Source organism: Rasamsonia byssochlamydoides (assembly GCF_041956645.1).
Source record: "Rasamsonia byssochlamydoides strain NRRL 3658 unplaced genomic scaffold VTN77scaffold_83, whole genome shotgun sequence".
In the NCBI taxonomy this organism is placed as follows: domain Eukaryota; kingdom Fungi; phylum Ascomycota; class Eurotiomycetes; order Eurotiales; family Trichocomaceae; genus Rasamsonia; species Rasamsonia byssochlamydoides.
This window is the reverse complement of record NW_027192466.1, coordinates 74,160-99,024: the sequence shown is the minus strand read 5'-3', so window position 1 is coordinate 99,024 and position 24,865 is coordinate 74,160. Positions and strand designations below refer to the sequence as shown.

Below are 24,865 nucleotides of genomic sequence, written 5' to 3'. Positions count from 1 at the left end.
CAAAAGAGACAGAACGTGCATGAACCCCCCCCCCCCCCCCTCTCCTCCCCTTCCTTCTCTCAGTTACCATGGATTTCAATGCTCTCAACCATGCCACCGCCCAGTCTGGCAATCTCGTTCAAAATGGAAGACCTGTTCAACGTTACGTCATTTGTCTCCTTCGATGAATCAGCCGCTGCTGGGCAAGTAGAATAAGCCATTTTCAAGCCCCAAGGCTTGGGCGTTGTCAACTGTGGCTTCCAAAGCCCTCCGATGACGTTGCATTGTTTGTCTCCGTAGAAGAATAGTATGCAATGACTGAAGGCTGCCTGGAGTTCTTGAAGAAAGGACGTGACTGTGTTCGATGGTTCGAACTTGTCTGAATCTGCGTTCCCGATGTTTTTGAATTTCAGTGAATCACGCCGACGATCATGCCCGGTCTGTCTTGGATTAAGGTGAATGACGAAATCATAGGGTGCAAGGGATGACTTAAAGAGATTCTCGATGTTGAGATCAGTGCCTTTTTGCTTGAGCAGATTCACGGCTGCCTTTGCCAAATTCGAGATCCGAGCTGCCACAACCTTAGGGGGCATTCCATTCAGCGTCCATGTCACGCCATCTGGATCTATTTCAGAAGCGACAACTAAAGCAACTTTCTTCATTGCGGGATCGATAGTTCGCCATGCTAAGAATCGCGTTTCGATCTCACTTAGCTCTTGTGTAGTGAGACCCCCGAGATCCACAACGAATGGTTCTCGCTGCCAATTCCATCTGGATATAGATAGAAGAGTTCGGAAGAAGCCACTCATGACACTTGAAGGGACTTCCCATGGATAACATTGAACAAAAGTATGTGTCGTGAGTAGTTCGATAAATTCTTCCTTGACGTTAGAAAGAAGAAGGTGCGAATGGAACCAGTGTTTCATGAGACGTATAGTTGGCGATAGAAGAGAAAATCGAGTACAGAGTGTACGAATTGCTTGGGTGAGGCGAGGACTTTGGATGAAAAGCTGCTTATATTCTGCGAGTGCAGCCGCAAACTCCTCTTTTACACGAACATTAAGGCCTTTTTCCTTTAGCTTGCGTTCGAGTAGAGTCTGTTCCCGGTCATGATGAATTCTCAGACGAAAAACCACTTGGGAGGTGTGTATAACATCGAGAAATGCCCTGTTCAATATCTTGCTCGACTCATTTTCCAAACCGATCCTAAATGAATGGATAGATCCATTGGACTTCAAGAGATCACCGATTTTGGTGAGAAAAGCGACTTTTGTCAGTTGAATAGCGACGAGATCATCTGGCCACCTTGCAGAACTCTCGAGCTGTAGGATAACCTCAACCGGCTCACTAATGATGCTTCCTTCGGACATTGCTGAAAGTGCCGTAAATCTAAGGAGTGGGCTTGCTGGCTGGAGCTGTCTGACCGAAAGAGGAATATCTTCCATATTTTGAAGAGATTGTTGCAAAGCCTGAAAAGCGTCATAAATAAGTTGAAAGGGGCCGCTGGAAGAGGAAATAGGTCCACAGAAACGACGGACTCTTTCGTCGTACTCGTCACCAGTACACCTGATGTAGTCTTCGGAGATATTCAAGTGACGACGCAAAGCATAGGCCAATACCTGGTGCACCACTGAATTTGCGGATTCCTCTTCTGACCATACGAGGCTTTCTAAAATCCTGCCATCTCTGAAACGTCTTAATTCGGCCTTCTCACCCCAAAACGCCCGAAACGACGCAGCCTCATCTTTCTGTTCTGCGGGTGGCCCGTGGTCGACAAGACGGTTGGCATTTTCAGCGTCCAAAAGAAGCCCAACCATAATTTTCTTGTGGCTTTTCTGGCTAGCGAGGTGCGATGCTGGCGACCAAGACTGGACATCCTGACTTGACAAGTGAATGAGCCGGACTCTGTCGCCAAGTGCCGTCGTCAAGACCCGATATATGGCATGTTGATACCGGAGAAGTTGGAGTGTTCCATCAATTTGCTGCGGACAGGTAAGAGAAAAGACTCGGTCGAATCTTAACATTGGCTCGTTGATCTGAAGAATGAAGATCTTGTCGAAATGGTCGAAGCGCGACTCGTTCAACATTGCCAAAGTTAATCTAGCTTCATGGCGAAGCAGCCCGTAGGACCATGGTGTCATTTTGTAGAGAATATTCAGACCCCTTCTTCCATCATATAAGACTGGTCCACCAGGGGGAAATGACACATCACTGGCAAACAACGTCAGAGGTTGCATGAGATCTCTTCCAGACAAAAATTGCATAGCTGCTTTGAAAATTTGGTAACTGCTATATGAAGGCAGCAAAACGGGTTTTCCACTCGGACCGCCAGCCTCAAAGAGAAGAGCCAAAAGTACCGTCCATTCGAAGCCCCCAAAGCCACCGTCGTGAACTGCAGTTCCAAATCCTCGTTGCCGAAGCCAAGTCCGTCCAAGGATGCATGCATCTCTCATAGATTCATGTTTCTGTATAGCTGAATGAAGATATCTATGATATGGTGTAACGGTTGCTTCCGATCGGAGAGAACTATTGTAGAAAGGAGTGGACTCTTCACCGCTCGATCCTGGCTTGTCGACCAGAGCAGCGGACCGAATGTTATTCTTCATTGGAAGGGTCTTCGAAATTGGAAAGACGTCATCCTCAATTGCAGTAATGATACGGATACGTAGTCTTAGACGGATCAAGTCATTGGAAGCATCGTCACTGGGCTCTAAGAAGATTATCGGACGGAGACTGTCTCCATCTTGGAGACCGAAAGTCAACGTTAAGGGGAGACTCTTCTCCTCCTGTATCCCTGCCGCAATACATGCGATGTAGTATGCTCGTTTGTAAAAGAATCTGTAGTTCAAGTTATCCTTCTCCTGAAAGAGTGTACCAGGCATGGTCACAGCTAAATCGATGTTGAAAGGATCTGACATTCGCATCCCAGTACGGAGAGCAACGCTGCCCACAACATTGACATCTGCTGGTGAGCGGAATGCCATGGGATACTTGGAATCTTCTTCTGGGGATGGAGATGGAAATGGTACAGCAATGCCATGCATGTTTCGCATTTCTCTCTCCGCTTCCAGCGGCGGCTTCGGTGGTCGGTCAGGGATGCGACATATGGTATCCTTGATTTTGCCCAGTATGTTGTGAACTTGGGAAACCAGCTTATCGTAGTCGGGCCTCAGCTCGGTGAGTAGCTCGTCGGTCTGAAGCTTAAAAAGGCTGGACTTCGACAATCCGTTCGCACGCGCGAATTCAGCAGATCGATCGGTATTGACTCGCTTACTCTCGCTGTTCCGCGGTAATGACTTGTCCGAACTTTTCGTTTGTGTACCCTGGACTATCTCATTTTCATCTGTGGACTCCGCAGAGTTACTGTTGCCGGTGCGCAGCCTTGCGTCAGGGAGACTGTTTTCGACCTGTGCAGCATTGTCGGTTTCTGTGGGATTGAGTTTTCTTCTCTTAGCAGTATGTGGGATCATCACGCCCAACAAATCCAAACACCTTTGTGCCGAAAGAGACGAAATGAGAAGTGGCGCCGCAAACTTATGGCACGATGTGATAGCAGCGTATGACTGAGATTTGTTGGAACGTTTTGTAGGATGGAGAGAAAAAAAAAGTTCCGGTGTTGCATACCTAGCTACTACCTGATAAAAGCGATGGATAATTTACACCAATCACAATACGGATCTTCAACTTGGATTTACTCGAATTGTGGCTGGGAGGGGGATTAACGGTTAATAATGAGCACCCCACTCAACACATGATTCGAAGGCTTTAGCGAGACAATGCGCTCTGTGGCTAGTAGGCTACCTTAGTTAGGTAGGTGGATTTCTGATCGCGTCCAGTGAGGTGCATTTTCGAGTTACCCACAGCCACAGCCACTGTGGCAGCCACAGCAGCAAAGTCGGACTTCAACTGGAATGCGGGCCGAAGTCGCTCTGTTGAAAAGCAACCAGTAACTCGCTTGGAGAAATATTATGATTCATAATCGTCCTCGTTGTTCTATCAGCAGGTTTCCCATTACATTGAGCTGGTTCAGCATTAAGAAAGGGCATTTCTGATGCTGTACAAAACCTCGTAACTTTGCAAACAGCTCAATATGCTTCAGGCAATTGGAGGTCCTGTGCCTCCAAATACCGCTCATGTACGTTTCAGCTCTTTGAGTGTGCCAGATTCCGCATTTCCAAAAACTCGTGTTCATTTCAAGTATATTCTTGATTACTTTCCCTCAGATCAATTTTGATAATGTACCTACCTTGCGTCTGTTCAATATCTGTCCTCCTTGTCCGCTATCGATAGGAAGCCCCACCATGGAATAAACTCTCGCTCAAGTTCATGCGCGACCGTATGTGCTTTTTTCCCTGAGCGCTAACCAGACCTACCACAGGCTGTCAGTGTGTCCCTTCCCACATGGAAGGCCAACATTGGTTACGAGGAAGGGGAAGAATGGGTCGTGAGTAAGATGAAATGTGGATATCCCAGATTTTTTGTGCATCCAAGCATCCAAAAGCTGTCGCAAGAGATCGTACGTCGCTGCGGGGATCCAGAAAATGAGTCCGCAACGCTCTTTCCCTCTCTGAAGACTGCACGGGTGTGCCGTTCGTTCATGGTGACTAGGGTACTGCCTGATGACTTAGATAAAGTGCGGGTTGTCGGCTTCGTTCCATCCCCTGGGGCTGCTTCGGCGGTAGCAGGTGCTGATGGAAGCTTTGATGTCACATCCAAACTGTTCTGTGTTATATACCCCAAGGCATATGCTGGCATTGCTAAGCAAGTATGGCAGCACACTGGCGACGGCATCTCAAGTCGCCGAAGTGAATTTTGCTTGGATGCTCTGGAAGATGGATACCTCGTCGAGGATAACCAATCTAAGTCATTAGATACGAAAAGTCAGACATTCTCCAAGGGCCCCAAAAGGTATCAGCAGAAGACTTCTGTGCAGGGGCCTGCAAGAGAAGTTACACTGCCTGCCACTAGGGAGCCCGATTCCATCTCGAGGAACAAGAACATGTCGGAGGGTCGGGAATATGCACAATTTATTGAGGAACGTTTCGGACGTAATTTGAGCACTTCTCTAGCGGATAATGCTAAGTTAGCCATCCGAAGGCGAATAGCCGGTTCGCTCACAGCTAACGTTGAGCTGAGCGAAGCCCTTGAGAGCACCTCTTCTGGTGGCAGAATCGCAGGTTTAACGGAAGACGACGTGTTCCTTTTCCCTACGGGCATGAGTTCTATCTTCAATACCCACCAGAATCTGATGATCGCTAGGGGTCCCTTGAAGAGTATATGTTTTGGCTTCCCGTATATTGACACGTTGAAAGTCCTCGAGAAATGGGGTCCAGGCTGTTTATTTTACGGACATGGATCCTCCGAGGATCTCGATGATCTGGAACGACGATTGCTAAATGGTGAAAGATTCCTGGCTTTGTTTACAGAATTCCCGGGGAATCCCTTGCTCAGATCGCCGGATCTCAAGCGCATAGCCGCACTTGCTCAGAAGTATGACTTCGCGGTAGTGGTGGATGAAACTGTCGGCAACTTCATCAATGTTAACGTACTTCCACATGCGGATGTTGTCGTTAGCAGCCTGACCAAGATCTTCAGTGGCGACAGTAATGTCATGGGAGGAAGTGCTGTTCTCAACCCTCATGGGCGCTTTTACGACAGCTTGAAAGCAGCCTTCTCGTCGGAGTATGAAGACAATCTTTGGGTCGAGGATGCTGTCTTCCTCGAGAGAAATAGCCGTGACTTCGTATCGAGAATTGAGAAAATCAATAGAACGACCGAATCTGTCACGGCACTTCTCAAATCCAGTTCTCTTGGTGCGCATGCTTGCCATATCGAATAAAGTGGACATTGCTGATTGGATGATAGTGAAAGAAGTCTACTACCCCAAATATAGTCCAACGAAGTCATTTTATGACTCTTGCCGCAATCCCAATGGCGGTTATGGCGGCTTGTTTTCGGTAGCCTTCCATACGACTGAGGCAGCGATAGCTTTCTTCGATGTTCTTGAAGTTTTGAAGGGTCCTAGTCTTGGGACAAACTTTACTCTCAGGTATTTGACCTTATCTCTTTCCATGAGTTGGCCCTGTCTAACGCATGCTTCTTTAGCTGTCCTTACACGCTCCTGGCTCATTACAACGAGCTTGAATGGGTGAGTTATTCCTGTTCGTACAACCGTCTCAGACTTTCTGTTGCTGATTGCGATATAGGCATCGTCTTTCGGTGTTCCGTCCGATTTGGTCAGAGTTAGTGTAGGACTAGAGGATTCAGGAGATCTCTGTGCCAGGATTGAGCGAGCTCTGCAAGCAGCACAGAGCGTCACATGAAATCAATCTTTATATCTTAATGGCATGGCTATATAGGTGGCCGGCCGTATCTCATGCACGAAATAGTGTTCTCGATTCCCCTGGATAATTTCTGACATCAGAATTCAGAGCAAGTGCTGCAACCAATGTCCAGCCTATTGCGTCGAGAGCAATTACCGCAGTGTGTATGACCGAGAGATGCGCTGGGTTTCAACTTGGGGTCTTAATGTATCTAACGTGTCCTAATCTAAAGCGAGGAAGCAATCGAGGACGTCATGTATCGCCTTTTCTCAATTGTTTGAAGCTAACATTTCTTGCAGAGATAACTGGCAAGTTGGGAACGACTGGGATCCGTCGGCGCAGTGGGACCCTCTCCAAACATTGATTGATTGATTATTTCCATTACGCGGATCTGTCAGCTCAAGGCCGATTGCCGCGGGTGTCCCTATGCGGTGAGCTCCCGCTCTCTGCCTGGGATAAATGTAACAAAATGCATGCCGAATAACAATAGAAGCCGAGAATTACCATGTCTGGGAATATTGTAAAGAATAGGACGAGAAAATCAACCGTTCTGCTTAAATTTAAATGAACTACCCTCCAATTAGATAGCGTTTGATGGCAAAATCAGTTCGTCATGTCCATTACTTGACAGCACGATCAAGAGTTTCATCGTCTCCAGTGCTCAACTGGACACTCCTTATACCACTCATGTCACCACTACCTGTTCTTCTCAACACCTGTCTCATAGTCTCAATATTAAGCTCTCCATGAAAGCTGCCGGAATGTGAACTGTGGAGAGGAAGGGATAATGGACTTCCCGGCCGACGCCGTCCACGGCTCGGGGATGTTTCTAATCCTTTAGATGATGGCGATACGCTCGTTGGCGGAGATGTGCTGAGTCTGTGTGAAGACACGGGAGAGCATATAGGGGAAGGAGATCGGTTACGGGCAGTTAGAGCAGCTGGATTGTTGGACAACGCCAAGTTGTGAAGGGAGTCTCGGCTGCTGAATTGTTCACCATTCTCGACGTGTTCCGCATGCACGACGTCGGCAAATGAAATAAAGCTGAGGCGCCGTACATCGGCAGAATCTAATGCCCCATAGTTGGAAACTGCCTCGTTCTCCACAGGATGCGCAGCGATGTCTTCATGCCACGAAGAAGCCGCTGATTGATCAACTGCATAAGTCCCAGTAACTGTTACCGCAGCTGGTTGGTGAATGCTGTGTGTGATGATTTCAACGGAGTCAGGGTCAAGACGGTCGTCCGTGATTGCCGCAGACGATGCATCTAATATGGGTGGTATATGATTGTCGGTCATGATGTGGGAAGGGATGGACGGCGATACCTGCACAGGTAGGATGTCTTCCTGAACACTACGCTCAAATATCTGAGAAGATGCAGGAGAATGCATCCGCGGGGAAGACGAATAAATGGCCCGCCCCGGCGACAAAGGCGACCGATATGAGTGTTTCGCAAAGCGAGGAGATATTGTGGGCCGAGCAAAGTCCGGAGAGTAGAGGGGAGATGTTGGCCGCGTTGCTGTGAATTGGTTGCTCGAGGCTATAGACGTCGTATGTGTTGCATCAATGTACTGTTGCTGGTCAAGATCCTTCTTGCTGTCTAGTTCCAGAGGCTTTCGTGATACTCCCAATTCGATTTCATTTATTGACTGTTCAGTTGTGAATACCGATTGCTGATCCCGAGGTGACTGCATCGTACCATCATTGTCCCATACATTCGGGTCTGACGCGTGGATGTTGGAGGATTTGTGGTCGGAAGGATCTTGTGAAAGCGCCATTTGATTTCTCAAGACGGGGGAGTTCTCATGGCCCATCTTGAAACCCAATTCCTGCTGAGGTAGGAATGTCTGTAATACTTGTATCCACCAAAGCTTGAGCTGCAAGATACATACACGAGGCCGGCCGATATGGAAAGGGCTGGGGTCGATGTCGGTGACCACGCCCTTGTCGATATAGACTTCAACGCGGAAAACCAACACGATAGAACGAATGCAGAGAACTGATTAGCACTCCGATATAGAAGACGTGATGGAACAGCAAGGCTTAGCTGCAGCACAATCGGCAGCACGACAATAACAACGATAACCAGTAAGAAGTGTAGGTAAAAGAATAACGATCATTGGAGAACGGTGATTCTGGAATTGATGGAAGTGACTCGGCTCTCGCGTTGAGTTATTACGATCATCTGCCTCTTTAAGGACCGACCGGCCCTTAACATTACTACATACAGTAGGCGGCTGGCTTCGGATTGTTGCGGGACGAGATCTCAGCCTGAGGCTGCAAAGCCTTGTTGCTGTTTGGTCACGTGAAAACATTTCTCCGTACTCTGTACTCCGTAGGCTTTTTGCCGTGCCGGAATTCTCCTCTCAGAGGCTTGTTCTGGTCATTGAACGGCAAGTCTCCCTGCAGTGTTGTTAATGCTCTTTGTTTCTTTCGGTGGCTCCACTCCTTGGCTCATTCTGCTGCTGCCATTTAGTTCTACTTCTCGCAGATAATGGTATCTTTCTATCGACTTTACTCCTAGTCCTGCGGTCTGTCAACTTGGGGTTTTCAAGAGACATCGAATGCCACACCGTCTTCTCGTTTGGCACGCAGTTGTTTAATATATTCTTTACACTTTCTGCGATAGTCGGCGCCTCCGCCACGTGTTTTGCGCTCCCATGGCTACAATTTCAGTCGTTCCCAGACGGCCTTTGCTGGCACTGCCGTTTCTCCTCCCTTCCTGGTGCGAGTCGGCCACAGTGACACCGCGACGAAATCAATCTTCGTACCGTCGAACCAAGCAGCGGCTACGGGTGAAACCAGACGCTTCATTTGGGCCTTCTGATCAGCCTCGTGATGGAATCATTTTCAACCCTCCGTCCAGCGCTCCATCTGTTTATCACACACCCACCAAATTTCTTCCTCCAGACGATGTGCGACGAACGCTCCGTCAAGATACTTCTGAGCAGGCAGCAGAGCCGGATTTTCCCCCAGTTTTCAACAAGACTCAAGAAAAGAAATACCATTTAACTCCAGCGGACATAGAAGAGATCCGCCGACTTCGGCTCGGCGATCCCATGACGTGGAGTAGGTGGAAGTTAGCCAAGCGTTTCCAGTGCTCACCGATCTTTATCGCTATGGTTTGTGAGGCTAGTCCACAGAAAAAGGAAATTCAGAAGCAAGTGCTTGAGGCTGTACAATCGAGATGGGGCGTGAAGCGAAGAATGGCACGGGAGGACAGACAACTTCGGAAGCAAGCCTGGAGCAGTGACGAGTGACAAGATGGCGGTTGAATTATCACTTACGCCTTTCGCGGTCTTCAAAATCGGACTGCCTGTTGCGAATTGCAACATGTCAACTTTTCGATAATCAATGCAGATGGGATCTGGGGAGCTCTACTGTTCTTATGTATTGTATGTAGTATTATTTTGTTGAATCTAGAAGTCTTCTTGTCCTATTCACACAACTTCGATGATTCAAAAAGAAGAAAATCAATACGAAAAATAAAAACTAACAATCTCACCGTTGAGCAGTGAGTTCAGTCCTGTGTTCCTCGAGGTAATTACCTAATTACTTGAAGTTTTCCCGTCCCGACCCGTGAGTTTGGCACTGCGACATGGATGTGGTATGGTGTCACGAGTCTTTCCGCATAAAAACTCGTTCTTATTCGCTAAAACCAAACGCCTTCACTACGCCAGTATGGTTCTCGCATTTCACGCAGAGATGGTCCCCGCCCTACTACCCCTCCGCCGGCATGCAGTCAGATCATTCACGGCATCCTTCGCACCTCCTGCCATATTTTTACCTTATCGTCCTCAAATACAACCGTCTGTGATTCGTAATTCGCCTCGCCTCTATTTTAGTCGTCGTTTTTTTTACGAAAACATCAGCGACCCGAAAATGGCTCCTCAATTGGAACCTTTCTTCAAGCAGTACGTGAACCGCCTTCCATTCATTCGCTGTGGGCTGAGGCTTCAAACTAAACTGTATGCTACTCCAGAGTGGACGAGTTGTCTGATTCTTTTATTGAGCGTATGTGCTTTTTCTAAACAACTCAACTCTCGGTTTTCGTGTTGGATGTACTCATTTTATGAAAGGTTTACGGAAAGCGGTGGCCATCCCGTCAATTTCTGCTCAGGAGGAGCACAGGAAGGATGTTTTCAAGGTGTGTTCGGATGATTGCTACGCAATGACCTTCTCATTCTAACTTCTTGGCCATATCAGATGGCCCAATTCCTCGCTTCCGAACTCGAGGCACTTGGAGCAGAGGTGCACCAACGCCCGCTAGGCAAACAGCCTGGCAAAGAGCATCTTGACCTACCGCCAGTCGTCATTGCTCGATATGGCAACGACAAGAACAAGCGGACAATCCTTGTGTACGGACATTATGACGTTCAGCCGGCCTTGAAGGAGGATGGATGGGCTACCGAGCCGTTTGAGTTGACAATTGACGAGAAGGGAAGAATGTACGGTCGTGGTAGCACAGATGATAAGGGCCCTGTTATGGGCTGGCTGAATGTCATCGAGGCGCATCAGAAAGCCGGTATCGAGTTTCCCGTCAACCTGCTCTGCTGCTTTGAGGGCATGGAGGAGTACGGATCTGAAGGTCTAGATGACTTCATCAAAGCTGAAAGCAAGGGATTTTTCAAAGACACAGACGCTGTCTGTATCTCTGATAATTATTGGCTGGGAACGGAGAAGCCGTGTCTTACCTATGGTCTCCGAGGGTGCAATTACTATTCTATCAGTGTCTCCGGTCCTGGCCAGGACCTTCACAGTGGCGTCTTCGGTGGCTCCGCTCACGAACCTATGACCGATCTAGTTACTATTCTGTCAAAGCTGGTGGATTCGCAGGGCAACATTCAAATTCCTGGTCTGATGGATCTCGTTGCGCCGCTCACAGAGGAGGAGAAAGCCCTTTATCCTGGGATCAGCTACTCAATGCAGGACCTTCATGATTCATTGGGGAGTGAAACGAGTATTCATCCAACCAAAGAGAGGACGTTAATGGCTAGATGGAGATACCCATCACTGTCTATTCATGGAATTGAAGGCGCCTTTTCAGCCCCAGGGGCCAAGACGGTGATTCCAGCGAAAGTGATCGGTAAATTCTCCATCCGAACCGTTCCAAATATGGAGAGTGAGGATGTGAATCGACTCGTCTTCGATTACGTCCGGAGCGAGTTTGCCAAACTAAACAGCAAGAACAAGCTTGACGTTTGGCTGCAACATGAAGGGAAGTGGTGGGTCGCTAGCCCAAAGCACTGGAATTTCACCGCTGCTAGCAAGGCTGTTAAGCAAGTCTTTGGAGTGGAACCAGACATGACTCGGGAAGGTGGCAGGTATGTTATTTTGCCGACTCCTCCGGCATTTCCTTCCACCGTCAAATTTTCCAGGAGCTAATGGAAGTACAGTATTCCTGTAACGTTGACGTTCGAGCAAGCAACTGGCAAGAACGTGCTGCTGTTACCTATGGGAAGTTCTACAGATGCTGCCCATTCCATTAATGAAAAGCTCGACAGGAGGAACTATATTCAGGGGACAAAGTTACTTGGTGCTTATCTGCATTATGTTGCGGAGGAACCTATTAGCGCCTGAGAGTCAAGATTCTTGGGGAGAGCTGATGCAATTCGAAGCTGATCATTGCCCCGTTAAGATATTGGCAACCTAGGCGTTTCGCCACATACTACTGAGTATAAATGGTCACGCATTCGCTTATTGCATGAAGATACCTAAGCCCCACTTCCTCTTCTACCTAATTAGGTAGCTCGATGCACATTGTACGGGGGATCTCCAATAGAGTTTCATCTTTATTTGCGACGATGTGAACAATGGCAGTTGTAGCTGCGGCATCAAGTCTTTATTTCAAATGAAATATTACTGATACCTGCGAGAGCATTATTGAGATATCTCCAGTCTAAGGACTAAAGAAAGGAATTCGGTTGCCAAATGATTGGAGACAGCGGACTTAGGAGTAGGGACTTGTATATCGATTCTTTTGAATAAGGTTCTGTCGAGTTTCTTCTGAAAGCCCTAGTAGGTAAATGATATATACGGGACATGGCAGGGACTGGCCAAGGATTGCACGAAAATACTCAACTACAGGTGTTGACATAGCAACAGTGAAACAGTTAAGATCAACGTGCAACCATCTAATTATTTATGCAAGCTACTTATATGGAACCTATTCCAACAATGTATTGAAAGGCTTCAGCACTCGCCTGTAATGAAGCAATAGTCAGAGATGCGATGAACCTCGATCGCTTGATTATTATTAATAATCTATTTAAATTAGGTAGTCAAGGCCCTCCCGAACAGGGCTGTAGGACCTACCTACCTAGTAATATGTATGTACCTGCCAATAAGGTTATCATTGGTATCACATGACCACACGCCTACCTCGACGCGACTATTGACGCGACGCGGGTCTCGTACGATATTTGATAGATTATCACATCGACCACCTTATATGCTTTACGCCTTATTCGCGTAAACAGAGTGACGAAAGCAGGAATGGCTCCAGTGAAACGTCAGCGTACGGCTTTGGACGTTGCATCTCCCATCAATGATGATGCCATGCACGACGGTCGGTCTATTGATTCGGTAAATCTCTTGAATTCTCTCTTAGCAATAGCTTTGATCTGACTTCCGCAGAGGAAACGGCGTCGTACCTCAGTGAGCGTGTCGTCAGAAAATACCGATCAAAGTGAGGATCCGGGGGTCGATCTAATGCGGCAATCCGTTGGGCCGGATCTCGATGATGAGGATGAGTTAGAGCTGCGCGCAACTCAGATAATTCAAGAAAAATACTCTTCCTACAGTGACGAACCAAATGTACCGGCAGATCATGGCATTATTGAGCGAGTGGATTGCTATAATTTCATGTGTCATGAGCACTTCTCCGTCGAACTTGGACCGCTTATCAATTTCATTGTCGGTAAAAATGGCAGTGGTAAAAGTGCAATTCTTACGGCTATTACCCTATGTTTGGGAGGCAAGGCATCCGCCACGAATCGAGGGCAAAGTTTGAAGAGTTTCATCAAAGAGGGAAAAGAGTGAGCAGGCCATTTCCATTCCTCAATTTTGTTCACTGTTTGCGCTGGACGTTGGATAGACTCATGTGCGGATATTGATTTGCTCACCTAACAGAACTACAGATCTGCCACCATAATTGTACGGCTAAAAAACCAGGGTGATGGTGCCTATATGCCCGAAGAGTATGGCAAGTCTATAATCGTGGAACGCCTTTTCTCGAGGAACGGCGCTAGTGGCTTCAAAATCAAAAATGAGGCTGGGCGCATAGTATCGACAAAAAAGTCCGAATTGGACGCTATCACGGACTTTTTCTCACTGCAGATCGATAATCCTATGAATGTTCTTTCCCAGGACATGGCTCGTCAGTTTTTAAGCACCTCTAGCCCTGCTGAAAAGTACAAGTTCTTCGTGAAAGGCGTCCAGTTGGAACAACTGGACCATGATTATCGCCTAATCGAAGAATCAATTGATCAGATCGAACAAAAGCTCAGAAACCGGCAGGATGATATCAAAGTCTTAAAAGATCAGAAAGAGAGAGCAGAACGAAGATTAGAAATCTCCGATCAGCACGCCTCTCTCAGAGAACGGATTAGAAACTTGCGAAGGCAGATGGCTTGGGCTCAAGTTGAAGAGCAGGAGAGAGTTAGCAGATTCGGTTTCCTCTTTGCCTGATATCAATGCTAATTCCGTCTAGATCCGCGATTCTTTGGACAACGAAATTGCCAAAGCCGATGAAATGGTCGCTGCCGCTGAATCTGAAATCGCTAGACTTGATGCTGCTTTTCAGGAGGCAGAGCGGGAGTCTGAAGTTGCTGCTCGGGTCTTAAACGGAGCAATTGCGGATCTCGAGCGGGCACAGGATGAAAAGAAAGAGATAAAATCTCGAATCGATGAAGAAATGAATGAGCGTCATGATATGCAGGTTTGTTCTCCTTCCGTCTACTTCTCGATACCTATCTAACAAGTCTTCAGGCCCAGCAACGATCGATACGTGAACATCTCAAGGCAGCTGAATCGCGGATCAAGGACATAGAGCGAGACATCGCTCAAGAGAGCCAGCGCCTGGCAGACATCAATGGTGGAAGCTATGCTCGAAGGCAGCAAGAACTTGAACAGCGGAAGTCTGAAGCAGTTCGAGCTCGACAACGCTATGAAGAGCATCTGCAAGATGCACACCGTCTTCGCGAAGATATTCGAAAAGCGGAAGAAGAAGTAAAACAGAATAGTGCACCGCTTGCCAAGCAGAAGTGGGACATTGAGCAAGCTGAAACCCTACTTAAAAATCTCGTGAAGGATCGTGGGGCCCAGGATGCGGGTTTCCATGAAAGAATGCCAATGCTCTTAAGAGCAATTCGTGAGGAGAAATCCTTTAGTCGGCCTCCAGTCGGCCCGATAGGCCATCATGTAAGGCTGTTGAAGCCAAAATGGTCGGCAGTCCTGGAGAACTCGTTCGGCACGACTTTGAGCAGTTTCATCGTTACTTCCAAACGGGACATGAATATCCTGTCCGACATCATGCAAAGGGTCAACTGGTATGGCCTATCATTTCCATGTTGCAGGGGTAATTTCTAACGAACTATCAGCGTCTGTCCCATATTCATCGGAAGCGAAGGCAAGATTGAGACTGCCGAACATGAACCAGACTCACATTTTGATACTGCCTTAAGAGTTCTTGAGGTGCGTAACGTGTTGTCCTTCATATTGCTATGAGATGAGTCTAATGCCGAATCTAGATTGACAACGACTTAGTTCGTCGACAGTTGATTATCAATCATGGTATAGAACAAATGCTTCTTATTGAAAACTTGGAAGAGGCTTCCGCTGTCCTTTTCGAGGGCCCGCGCCCAAAAAATGTGAAGCGGTGTTATAGCATCGACCAAGCGGATCGGCGTCGAGGCATTCATCTCTCTTACAGTCGAACAGGGGAGCCTAGTCAGACTCCTGTCCCTGCTTACACGGGGAGACCCCGAATGAGAACCGACGTAGATTCCCAAATCAGGTACGTTGCCATCTATTCCCTCTATATCCTACAGGACACTAACTTCGATTTTACAGGCTCCAACGTGAGACGATTGCAGCGCTCAAAAACACAATGAACGGCATGGAGCAGAGGCTAGCTGCATCCAAATCCCAATTGGAACGCTGCAAGCAGGCACTTTCCAGGCATGAAAGGCAAGAAAATGAGTTGCAAATTGCACTCCAGAGGATCGAGGACCAGGTAGAAGAACTCAGTGACGCTTTAGACAGGGATAGTGTAGAGGATGGGCGTTTGGAGGCGCTCAAAGCAGCTCTTCGAGAGGCCGAGGAAGAAAAGCGACTGAACCAAAGTTCGTACGAGGATAGTGTTATCGCTATGAACTCTATTATGGAGAAATTGAAAGCGTCCAGGCATGAACTGCGTGCCAAGGACGAGGAGATTGCTGCTCTAGAAGAGCAAGTCAAGATCGCTGAGCATGAGAACGCGAAAGTTCAGGGACAGCGAAGAAAGGCCCTCGGTGATAAGAATGCTGCAGTTGTGCGACTCGATGATCTCAAGCAGGACAAAGCCAGGATCGCCAATAAACGAGAACAAATCGTTGCTCGTATCCTCGACTACAGCGAGAAAGCCAGCATGGTGTCGCCCAGAGTCACCATCGACGAGGGCGAAACCCCTAACAGCCTTGACCAGAAGCTTGATAGACTTCATAAGGACCTGCAACACTTTAACGAACAGTGAGTATATATACTTGGTTATTCGGTTGAATATCTGATTAAATTTTTATCAGGATGGGCGCTTCGAGAGAAGAAATTGCGGCGGAGGCAATGAGAGCAAACAACGCCTACGAGCGTGCCCAGCAACAAGTTGCAGAACTTGAAGCACTTGCAGAGGTATGAGAGAGACCTTCTCAGTTTGGTCGTTTTTCTGGCATAAACTAAAACAGCTGTAGATTTTCAAGGAAACTCTGCGCAATCGGCGCAGTCGCTGGCATCAATTCAGGGCTCATATCTCTTCCCGAGCGAAGGCACAATTTACATACCTCCTTAGTGAAAGAAGTTTCCGCGGCCGTCTTCTGACTGATCATGACAATAAACTTTTGGATCTGCAGGTGAGACTCCCCATAGTGCTTCTTTCCTGCAAGTCTGACGACTTTCCGTAGGTTGAGCCAGATATTACAAGGGACAGCACCGGTCGTGGTGCAAAGACTTTGTCTGGCGGCGAAAAGTCGTTCTCGCAAGTCTGCCTTCTGCTATCGCTCTGGGAAGCTATGGGCTCGCCTATTCGTTGTCTCGATGAGTTGTATGTAACAACGCTCCATTGATAATGCTGTGCACTAACTTTCCGCGCAGCGACGTGTACATGGATTCTGTCAATCGAAAAATGGCCATCGATATGCTTGTAAGGACTCTTTCGTGTCTACAATTTCATCTCACAATGCTTACAGAATATATGATATAAGATGCTGGCAGCCAGAAGATCAATTGGGCGACAATTCATTCTCATAACCCCGGGCTCAAGGGCGGAGATAAGCCTCGCTCCGGACGTTCGGGTTAAAGAGTACGTCTCTTCGGTTCTGTAGGAGAGGCCTTTGCTGACAACAATCCACTATTAGGCTGGCAGAACCGGAACGCGGTCAGAGGACATTATCGTTTCGACAAGCGTAAAGTGTGCTGCCGATCGGATACCGCATTTTCTTCTAAGATGGTTGCCAGGCCTTGCAAATTGAAATCCTGAGGGGTGGTCGGTCTGTTAAAACATGCTCAAGATGGCAGATTCTACAATTATGCATTTTCAGGACATGTACAGCACAGTACTACTAACTCCAATTAATCACTGTCGATAAGAGAAAAAAAATTGTAGAAGTAAGAGCAGAATGTAGCCATAAATGATGGTACTTCTATCCCTATGTTCATTAATATTAGGTATGGAGATAGCTCCGGAGTATCTACTGCCACAACTTTTTGGAACTGTCATGACCCGTTAATTAATGAGCACTTTTCTTTCTTTGTACTAATTTGTTAGATTCGTGGCCCAGAGGCTCTTAAATGATTGGTATCTAATTCATCGATGAGATCTTCTGTCTTTTTATTGAATCGGAGAACTCTCATAGAAGATAGTATGTAGTTTCTAGACATAGATTATGGATAAGGTTGACTGATTGTCGAGGATCTTACTTACCTGATTTGTCCATTTGCCAATCTGTTGCTGAAACTAATATATTATAGATGTTTTGGATTTGTAGATGGAAGGCTGTATGTATGTACGGAGTACAGTACCTAAATAGGTAGTCGAATTAGCCACCGCCAGGCTAAAGCGGCAAGGCAAACTTTGCGCTTCCGCCTTGAGCACGGTGAGGTGGTTTCGATATTATTCTAATTCGATCCCGCCAAACCTTCTCCGTCCAACAACTTCCACTCAACCACAGCATCTGAATTGAAAATTCCCAGTCGTGACAGAAGCCTCTAATTTCCTTCTCCCCACCACTCTTACGCTATTCATCATCGAGGAGACACTACCTCTCAAGCCTTCATCGAATCGTTCTCGAAGCACTCATCCTTCAGTCTCCCTCAAACTAGGCTCCCCTACCTTTTTTGATCGTTATTTACTAGAACGACCCACCTTTTGTGTCTCTGCTTGATCAAAGTACGTGACATCTTCTACATCTACTGTTTCTCAAATTTCAGTTTACAAGTCTTTGGGAGGATTCAGATAGTTCCTCTCATGCCAAAAGACTTGCCTTATATCGGCAATATCGAAACCCGCTTCTTTCTTCCAAGGCTGACCGATTCACCCATCTAACAAGGATATCTGATACTCCTGTCGTGTCTTTCACTCAAGACGAGCGCACCCTAAACAATCATCGCCTTTATTGTTTGTCTTGAGTGACATAACCGAGTCATCTGCCATTGTCTCTATCTGAAAGGTTGAATTTCGTCTCGCACAGTCAGTCTCATTGTCGCCATGGCGGACGCTCTTGCATCACAACTCCATAATACGAAGCTAGGGTATGTTAATCAGACAAACGACGAGCATGTAAGAGTAAATGTGCTTAATTTCCTATAACTACAGGGATACAAGTACGGACAACTCATGGAAAGAGCAACTGAGAATCCCACCGAAGGATACCAGGACACAAACAGAGGTATGGAACGAGCCACTCCCCGCTATTTCATGTGACGCTAACGATGTTGTAGGATGTTACTGCTACAAAGGGCCTTGAATTTGAAGACTTTTACATCAAAAGGGAATTGATGATGGGGATATTCGAGGCAGGTTTTGAGAAGCCATCACCCATTCAGGAGGAAACGATACCCGTCGCTCTCACGGGACGTGACATCCTTGCACGAGCTAAGAATGGCACCGGAAAGACTGCGGCATTTGTTATCCCTACATTAGAACGCATCAATCCTAAAAGCACGAAAACTCAGGCCCTTATCCTCGTGCCTACAAGAGAGCTTGCTCTTCAGACCTCACAGGTTTGCAAGACGCTCGGAAAACACCTCGGTATCAATGTCATGGTCACTACGGGAGGCACTGGGTTAATGGACGATATCATACGTCTGAATGATCCAGTGCATATCATTGTTGGAACGCCTGGAAGAGTGCTTGATTTGGCCAGCAAAGGTGTCGCTGATCTTTCTGAGTGTCCCACGTTCGTTATGGATGAGGCAGATAAACTTCTTTCCCCCGAATTTACGCCGGTGATTGAACAGCTTCTATCGTTTCATCCGAAGGACCGCCAGGTCATGCTGTTCAGTGCCACCTTCCCTCTAATAGTCAAATCTTTCAAGGTACTGTCTTCCGGATTCGCCTATATGTTCAGATGATTAACGAGGTGAGCAGGACAAGCACATGCGTAATCCTTACGAGATCAATCTTATGGATGAACTTACTTTGCGAGGCATCACTCAATACTACGCCTTCGTTGAAGAGAAACAGAAAGTCCACTGCCTCAATACTCTTTTCTCAAAGCTTCAGATCAACCAGTCAATCATCTTCTGCAATTCCACGAACCGTGTCGAACTTCTGGCGAAGAAAATCACGGAACTAGGCTATTCTTGTTTCTATTCACACGCCCGGATGCTTCAGCATAACCGTAACCGCGTCTTCCACGACTTCCGCAACGGTGTTTGTCGGAATCTTGTCTGCTCCGATCTTCTGACACGTGGTATCGACATTCAAGCCGTGAATGTCGTTATCAATTTCGATTTTCCCAAGAACGCTGAAACATATCTTCATCGGATTGGCCGGTCTGGTCGCTTTGGACATCTGGGGTTGGCAATCAATCTTATTAACTGGGATGATCGCTTTAATCTTTATAAGATTGAACAGGAGTTGGGTACTGAGATTCAACCCATCCCTCAACATATCGACAAAAAGCTCTATGTCTATGAATCACCTGAGACTATTCCCCGCCCCATCGCCCCTCCTCCGCAACAGCGTCCAGTAACTGCTGTGGATACCGACAAAGGCAATGGAGAACAGCAGTCACGTCGTCACGGCAACCACGCGAATGGCGGTCATTACAACTCGAATCGAGGGAGAGGGTCTTATCGAGGAGCTCGCGGGCATGGCCAGCGTCGCGGCGGTCATAGTGATGGCCACAAGTCGATGGGTGCTCCAGGCCAGGCAGGTAGCAAGCCGCAGCCGATGCCAGCTTCTTAGCTTCCTTTCTCATAATTCACCGGAGTCGCTGCCGATCGACCTTTGGTAGCCATAACCTTGCTGCTCTTTTAAAACCCTCGTCTCCATGCAACGTCCCTGTGTGCTTATTCTTTTCGCACCTGGATTTGCGCGCTCTTTAATGACCCTTCTTTGATTTGTGGCTTTGGTGACTTTGGTATTTCCCAAATCGTTCTTGATCATGATGCCATGGTAGTTCTGCTAAACATGTATCATATTTTCGAAACGTTTTTCTGTTTTTCTTTTCTTTTTTTTTTCTTTTAACCGTTATTGTTCTTTTACCCGGATCTGAAACGGAACAGCCGGTACTGTCGACTCACGGGCTATCACGTTTCCCGCTACTCGAGTGTTTTGCTTCCACTTTGCTTCGAACGCGTGCACTCGCTGTCTCTTGTCCTTCATGGAAAGAGGAGCTTTGGAGGATGGCGTTAAGTTCCGGTATACATGGTGGTTTCTGGCTTCGGGCGTTGTCTTCGGTGGATCAACAGGTGCTCGGCTTTTGATTCTATTTTAGCCATGGATGCTTCTATCACTTCCTCGCTGGGGCAAGTGGATCGAATTCTGATGTCCCACCAACTCTCTCAGTTTCTTGGAAGGAGCGTGTTGCCCTCGGTTTTGTTCAGCTTGCTGCTGTTCTTTGACTTCCTTGTCGGTCTTTCGGTCCCTTCGGCCTTTCCGGTTGCATTCGCTCCTTGTTTCAGCTCGCCGTCGAGGTTTTTCTTGACTATAGTCCAGCTGGTTATGTCCCATACCAGTGGATGTTTTCTGGGTTAACTGTGTGAGCTTGATGACAGTTTTTATCGTTGGGAGAAGCTCCCTACCTTTCCTCTTTCTCCTGGTCTTCCTCTCCCTCAGAACATCAGCACCCACGGGATTCTTATATGACAAGTTCTGTCAATTTTGTGAATATGGGCTCATTTCACGGAGCCTCCACAAAAGCCTTGGCAGTTTACACAGTTCGAAATATTCAGTTGAGAAAAGACTCAGCGCAAGACAAAAAAAAAAGAAAAAAAAAAGTAGGAGGAGTTCTAGATGAGTTCATGAGAAGCACTTTTGCGCAGAACAATTTCATGTACCTAACATCTAGTGAAATGACAAGCCTTCCCTCCGAAACTCTCTAGGCAGTTATCCCGAGTATCCGAGGATTCTAATCGGCTAATGGTCTTTACAGCCTTATTAACTGTACTATAGTAAGGATCAAAAGAGAAAGACCCCAAGGCTTAAAGATTCCAGAGACAGGCAGAGAGTGCATTAGCATCCATCGTAATACATATTAACTAGCACCAAGCAGAGTATCGTGACGGTTGTTGCTATCGAAGGGAAATGTAATTAAATGAACTCATCAGGGTGTGAATTGCGCAAACTGCAGTTCATGACCGCCGTACAATTTTGCGATGAGACAAATCCGTTACTTGAAGAACCAAATATCTTCAACCGCTGGACATGTCTGTGTACTGGTCCCAATGGCACCGACGGAGCAAGATCAAAGGCCCAAGGTATGTTTCGAGCTGCTGCCATGTTTTCGCTCGCTGACGTTGCGATATAGCCGAGCAGCTTGCGGTCTATCATTGCCGGCTCTACTGCAGGAGCTGTCGAGATTGGTAAGTGAACGCAATCCGCATTTTAATCAGGCAAAGTAATGAAGTGAATCACTTGCTAACATCTTTTCCAGCAATAACTTACCCTGCAGAATGTGCGGAAGTGTTTCTGTCTTTATGAGAGATATGTTTCACTAACTCCCTACGTAATCAGTTGCGAAGACACGAACCCAGCTCAATCGCAGATTACCAGATTCAAAGAAGCTCCCCTGGCCCCCGTTCGGAAGACAATGGTATGCTGGATGTACTACATTGATTGTCGGAAATTCTCTTAAGGCAGGAATACGTGAGTGCAATCATTGGACTTGCATCCCTGTGAAACGTGCTGGGTGCTTGGTCTTGGACTTCTAACTCCCCACAAGGATTTGTCGCATTTGATACGTTCAAATCTCTGCTCCAGGATGAGAACGGCAACATATCCGGGCCAAACACTGTAATCGCTGGGTTCGGTGCCGGTTTCACCGAGTCACTTTTGGCGGTAACTCCGTTCGAGAGTATTAAAACTCAGCTGTTCGTGAACCTCTGCTTTGCCTCCCTGTCCTTATTTCTAGATTCTATGATTGAGGCTTTTGTGAATCATTTCTCTAACGCGCTTCCTATTCCTTTTCGGGGTCCAATAGGATTGACGATCGCAAGTCTGGCAAGCCTCGAATGCGTGGCTTTCTGCATGGCAGCAAAATCATCGCTCAGGAGAGGGGCATCCGAGGGTTTTTCCAAGGTTTGGTACCAACGACAGCAAGACAAGCTGCCAACTCTGCCACGAGATTCTCTAGCTATACTACATTGAAACAGTTTGCCCAAGGCTACGTCGCGCCTGGTGAGAAGTTGGGAACCTTCAGCACCTTTGCTATCGGAGGCCTTGCAGGCCTAATCACAGTGTAGGTCAATTCTCGACTCTTTTTTTCCAGAGTCATCATTGTCTGTATGTGTTGAGACGCAACTGATTTCTAATTCTTGTCTAGCTATGTAACGCAGCCGCTCGATACAGTGAAGACTAGGTGGGTTCAAGCCTCTTATTCATATTATCCCCTTCTTTGTGTTTTTTACTAACCAAGTCAGAATGCAATCGCTTGAAGCAAGGAAGAACTACAAGAATAGTTTTGCCTGCGCTGCAAGGATTTTGAAGGACGAGGGAATCACGACTTTCTGGTCTGGTGCTGTTCCACGTCTAGCGCGACTGATCCTTAGTGGAGGAATCGTTTTCACCATGTTCGTTTTCTTCTACCACTTGCGTGAATGGAACAGTGACTGACGCATTCATAGGTACGAGAAGACGATGGAGGGTTTGGATTTCCTCGATCCCGAGAGAAAATACATCTAAGGTTGAAGAGAGTAAAAGGGGCATGACAATACCTTGACGGGTCATAGGTAGCTACCGAGATCGTACTGTACAATTGTGTAAGGCTGTGCTAAACCAGTACGGTAGAGGATATCGAAATCTAAAAATACATACATAGTACACTCAAGAATGCGCCTCACGCTCAAAGTAGCTGAACATCAGGGGCTTCTTTACTTGCCTTTTGCATTTATACCAGAAGATCCTTTGCCCGCCTCTTCAGCGACCATCATCTGGACCTCACGGTCCACCAGCCACCCTCGGACACTCTCCATGACCGTTTCCAGGCCATGGCCACCATCGAGGACGCTTGGGAGATCATGCACTGTGATGCCGCTTCTGTGATCGGTACATCGGCTCTGACCGTAGTTATAGGTGCGAACCTTATCACCACGGCCCATTTTAGCAACACCGCCCATGGCGCCCCTTCTGAGTTTTACCATCTCCTCTTCGCGTGCTTCCCTCCTTGCTTCGGCCAATCTGGCTCGCAACAGCTGCCATGCTTTCTTGCGGTTTGCATGTTGAGATCTCGACTCTTGCATGGAGACCGTTATTCCGGTTGGAATGTGTGTCAACCGGATGGCAGATTCTGTTTTATTGACATGCTGCCCTCCGGCACCGCTGGCACGCATCTTTTCGGAACGGACTTCTTGGGGATCGACATAGTAATCGCTGTTCGGGTCGTCATAATTATGGGCACCGTTCTCGCTTCCTCCAGCTTCAGGGAAGCTTGGAAGCACCATCACACTAACCGCACTGGTGTGTGTGCGGCCTTTCGTCTCCGTGGCAGGGACCCTCTGAACTCTGTGTACGCCGGTTTCTGTTCTGAGAATGTCATAACTGCCTTCATTCTCAACCTCCACAATTGCCTCAGTGAGACGGTCTTCGGCAGGGCCATCTTCTATCTCTTGCTTCACAATGTTCGTTCGGAGGCCTCGGCGGGAGCAGAAAGCGATATACATTCTCAGGAGTTCGAATGCAAAAAGGCCGGCCTCATCCCCGCCTGCACCAGGCCTGATTTCGAGCAGGCAAGGAAGATCAGCAAAAGGATGTTTTGGAACGAGGGATTTTTTCAAGTTGTCCGAGATAGCGGGAAGTTTAGCAGTGCTGGACTCGAGATCTTCGATAGCGAGAGACCGCAGTTCAGGGTCAGTCTCGGGATCATTGAGCAATGACCTGAGTTCTGAGATAGACTGGCGCAATCCGAAAGCCAGACTGTCAGTTCACCAGCACAGGACCTTCCGGGACCAGAACCCACTTCGTTGGCCTTATCCCATTCCTTCAAAGCGTTAGCGACCGGTGCGAGCTCACCGACTCGCTTTGCAACCTTTGCATCGAAACTTTCCGCCAAAAGTTCGGAGAGATTAGCATGCTCCTCTGCTATCGATCGGGCCCGGCTGAGCAATGCTGCTGAGAGACCGGCATCTTAAGAGACAGCGAACACTGTCAGCATTGAACTTGAAATTATGAAGAGATGAGACGTGAAAGGAGATACCCGAAGTGTGAGGTCGCTTCTGCAGGAGAAATAGTCGCCTCCGTATGGTCTTAGACGATTGCCGAAGACATCTTGAGCATACGGAAGCAGCACCGAACATACTGCGGCAACGAAGAGGAGTGATAATGCGAGATAAAGGATTGGTCTGCTATATATATAGTATCTCTCGTGAGCTCAATTGGCAGCTAAGAATTTGGAGCTAGAAAATCCATACTCATTGCTCTCACCAGACTACTCTGGTCAGTATTATTATTGAAATGCGACTGATATCCATAGCTTGTCTGTATTGGTACATCTTCAGAAATTTTGACGAACCTAGATAAGTCACGTGACCAAATGCCCACTGACAGGTCCATACTGTAATTACCTGTAATGATACCACTATTACGCCTCTTATCGTAAAGGCCAGACTACAAGAGTACATATACGAACATCATTGAACATTCCACCAACTTC

The 24,865-nt window shown here is 47.4% G+C and overlaps 9 protein-coding genes across 9 annotated transcripts; 6 read left to right on the top strand and 3 right to left on the bottom strand.

Moving 5' to 3' along the window:
• Positions 1-59: 59 nt before the first annotated feature.
• Positions 60-3,449, bottom strand: VTN77DRAFT_9175 (uncharacterized protein; the record flags this gene model as incomplete). Its single annotated transcript, XM_069425754.1, has 1 exon — positions 60-3,449. One exon carries the CDS (start codon positions 3,447-3,449, stop codon positions 60-62), a length of 3,390 nt encoding a protein of 1,129 aa, XP_069274121.1.
• Positions 3,450-4,069: 620 nt separating this feature from the next.
• Positions 4,070-6,302, top strand: VTN77DRAFT_9174 (uncharacterized protein; the record flags this gene model as incomplete). Its single annotated transcript, XM_069425753.1, has 5 exons — positions 4,070-4,114; positions 4,358-5,792; positions 5,845-6,028; positions 6,085-6,127; positions 6,186-6,302. 5 exons carry the CDS (start codon positions 4,070-4,072, stop codon positions 6,300-6,302), a joined length of 1,824 nt encoding a protein of 607 aa, XP_069274120.1.
• Positions 6,303-6,922: 620 nt separating this feature from the next.
• Positions 6,923-8,116, bottom strand: VTN77DRAFT_9173 (uncharacterized protein; the record flags this gene model as incomplete). Its single annotated transcript, XM_069425752.1, has 1 exon — positions 6,923-8,116. The coding sequence occupies one exon, from the start codon at positions 8,114-8,116 to the stop codon at positions 6,923-6,925; it is 1,194 nt and encodes a 397-aa protein (XP_069274119.1).
• Positions 8,117-8,962: 846 nt separating this feature from the next.
• VTN77DRAFT_9172 (mitochondrial 54S ribosomal protein mL58) lies at positions 8,963-9,562 on the top strand (the record flags this gene model as incomplete). Its single annotated transcript, XM_069425751.1, has 1 exon — positions 8,963-9,562. The coding sequence occupies one exon, from the start codon at positions 8,963-8,965 to the stop codon at positions 9,560-9,562; it is 600 nt and encodes a 199-aa protein (XP_069274118.1).
• A 622-nt stretch (positions 9,563-10,184) lies between these two features.
• On the top strand, positions 10,185-11,882 carry VTN77DRAFT_9171 (uncharacterized protein; the record flags this gene model as incomplete). The annotated part of the gene is made up of 5 exons (XM_069425750.1): positions 10,185-10,216; positions 10,285-10,316; positions 10,382-10,449; positions 10,509-11,626; positions 11,699-11,882. 5 exons carry the CDS (start codon positions 10,185-10,187, stop codon positions 11,880-11,882), a joined length of 1,434 nt encoding a protein of 477 aa, XP_069274117.1.
• A 915-nt stretch (positions 11,883-12,797) lies between these two features.
• Positions 12,798-16,961, top strand: VTN77DRAFT_9170 (uncharacterized protein; the record flags this gene model as incomplete). The annotated part of the gene is made up of 14 exons (XM_069425749.1): positions 12,798-12,887; positions 12,939-13,339; positions 13,442-13,961; positions 14,014-14,241; positions 14,292-14,851; positions 14,903-14,996; positions 15,053-15,318; positions 15,375-16,031; positions 16,085-16,187; positions 16,247-16,405; positions 16,457-16,596; positions 16,647-16,695; positions 16,757-16,854; positions 16,910-16,961. The coding sequence occupies 14 exons, from the start codon at positions 12,798-12,800 to the stop codon at positions 16,959-16,961; spliced, it is 3,417 nt and encodes a 1,138-aa protein (XP_069274116.1).
• A 1,297-nt stretch (positions 16,962-18,258) lies between these two features.
• Positions 18,259-19,962, top strand: VTN77DRAFT_9169 (uncharacterized protein; the record flags this gene model as incomplete). The annotated part of the gene is made up of 4 exons (XM_069425747.1): positions 18,259-18,302; positions 18,367-18,439; positions 18,492-19,088; positions 19,141-19,962. 4 exons carry the CDS (start codon positions 18,259-18,261, stop codon positions 19,960-19,962), a joined length of 1,536 nt encoding a protein of 511 aa, XP_069274115.1.
• A 1,481-nt stretch (positions 19,963-21,443) lies between these two features.
• Positions 21,444-22,899, top strand: VTN77DRAFT_9168 (uncharacterized protein; the record flags this gene model as incomplete). Its single annotated transcript, XM_069425746.1, has 9 exons — positions 21,444-21,476; positions 21,527-21,581; positions 21,653-21,673; positions 21,733-21,864; positions 21,941-22,088; positions 22,199-22,456; positions 22,541-22,576; positions 22,638-22,787; positions 22,842-22,899. 9 exons carry the CDS (start codon positions 21,444-21,446, stop codon positions 22,897-22,899), a joined length of 891 nt encoding a protein of 296 aa, XP_069274114.1.
• Positions 22,900-23,087: 188 nt separating this feature from the next.
• On the bottom strand, positions 23,088-24,509 carry VTN77DRAFT_9167 (uncharacterized protein; the record flags this gene model as incomplete). Its single annotated transcript, XM_069425745.1, has 3 exons — positions 23,088-24,107; positions 24,173-24,339; positions 24,410-24,509. The coding sequence occupies 3 exons, from the start codon at positions 24,507-24,509 to the stop codon at positions 23,088-23,090; spliced, it is 1,287 nt and encodes a 428-aa protein (XP_069274113.1).
• Positions 24,510-24,865: the final 356 nt, after the last annotated feature.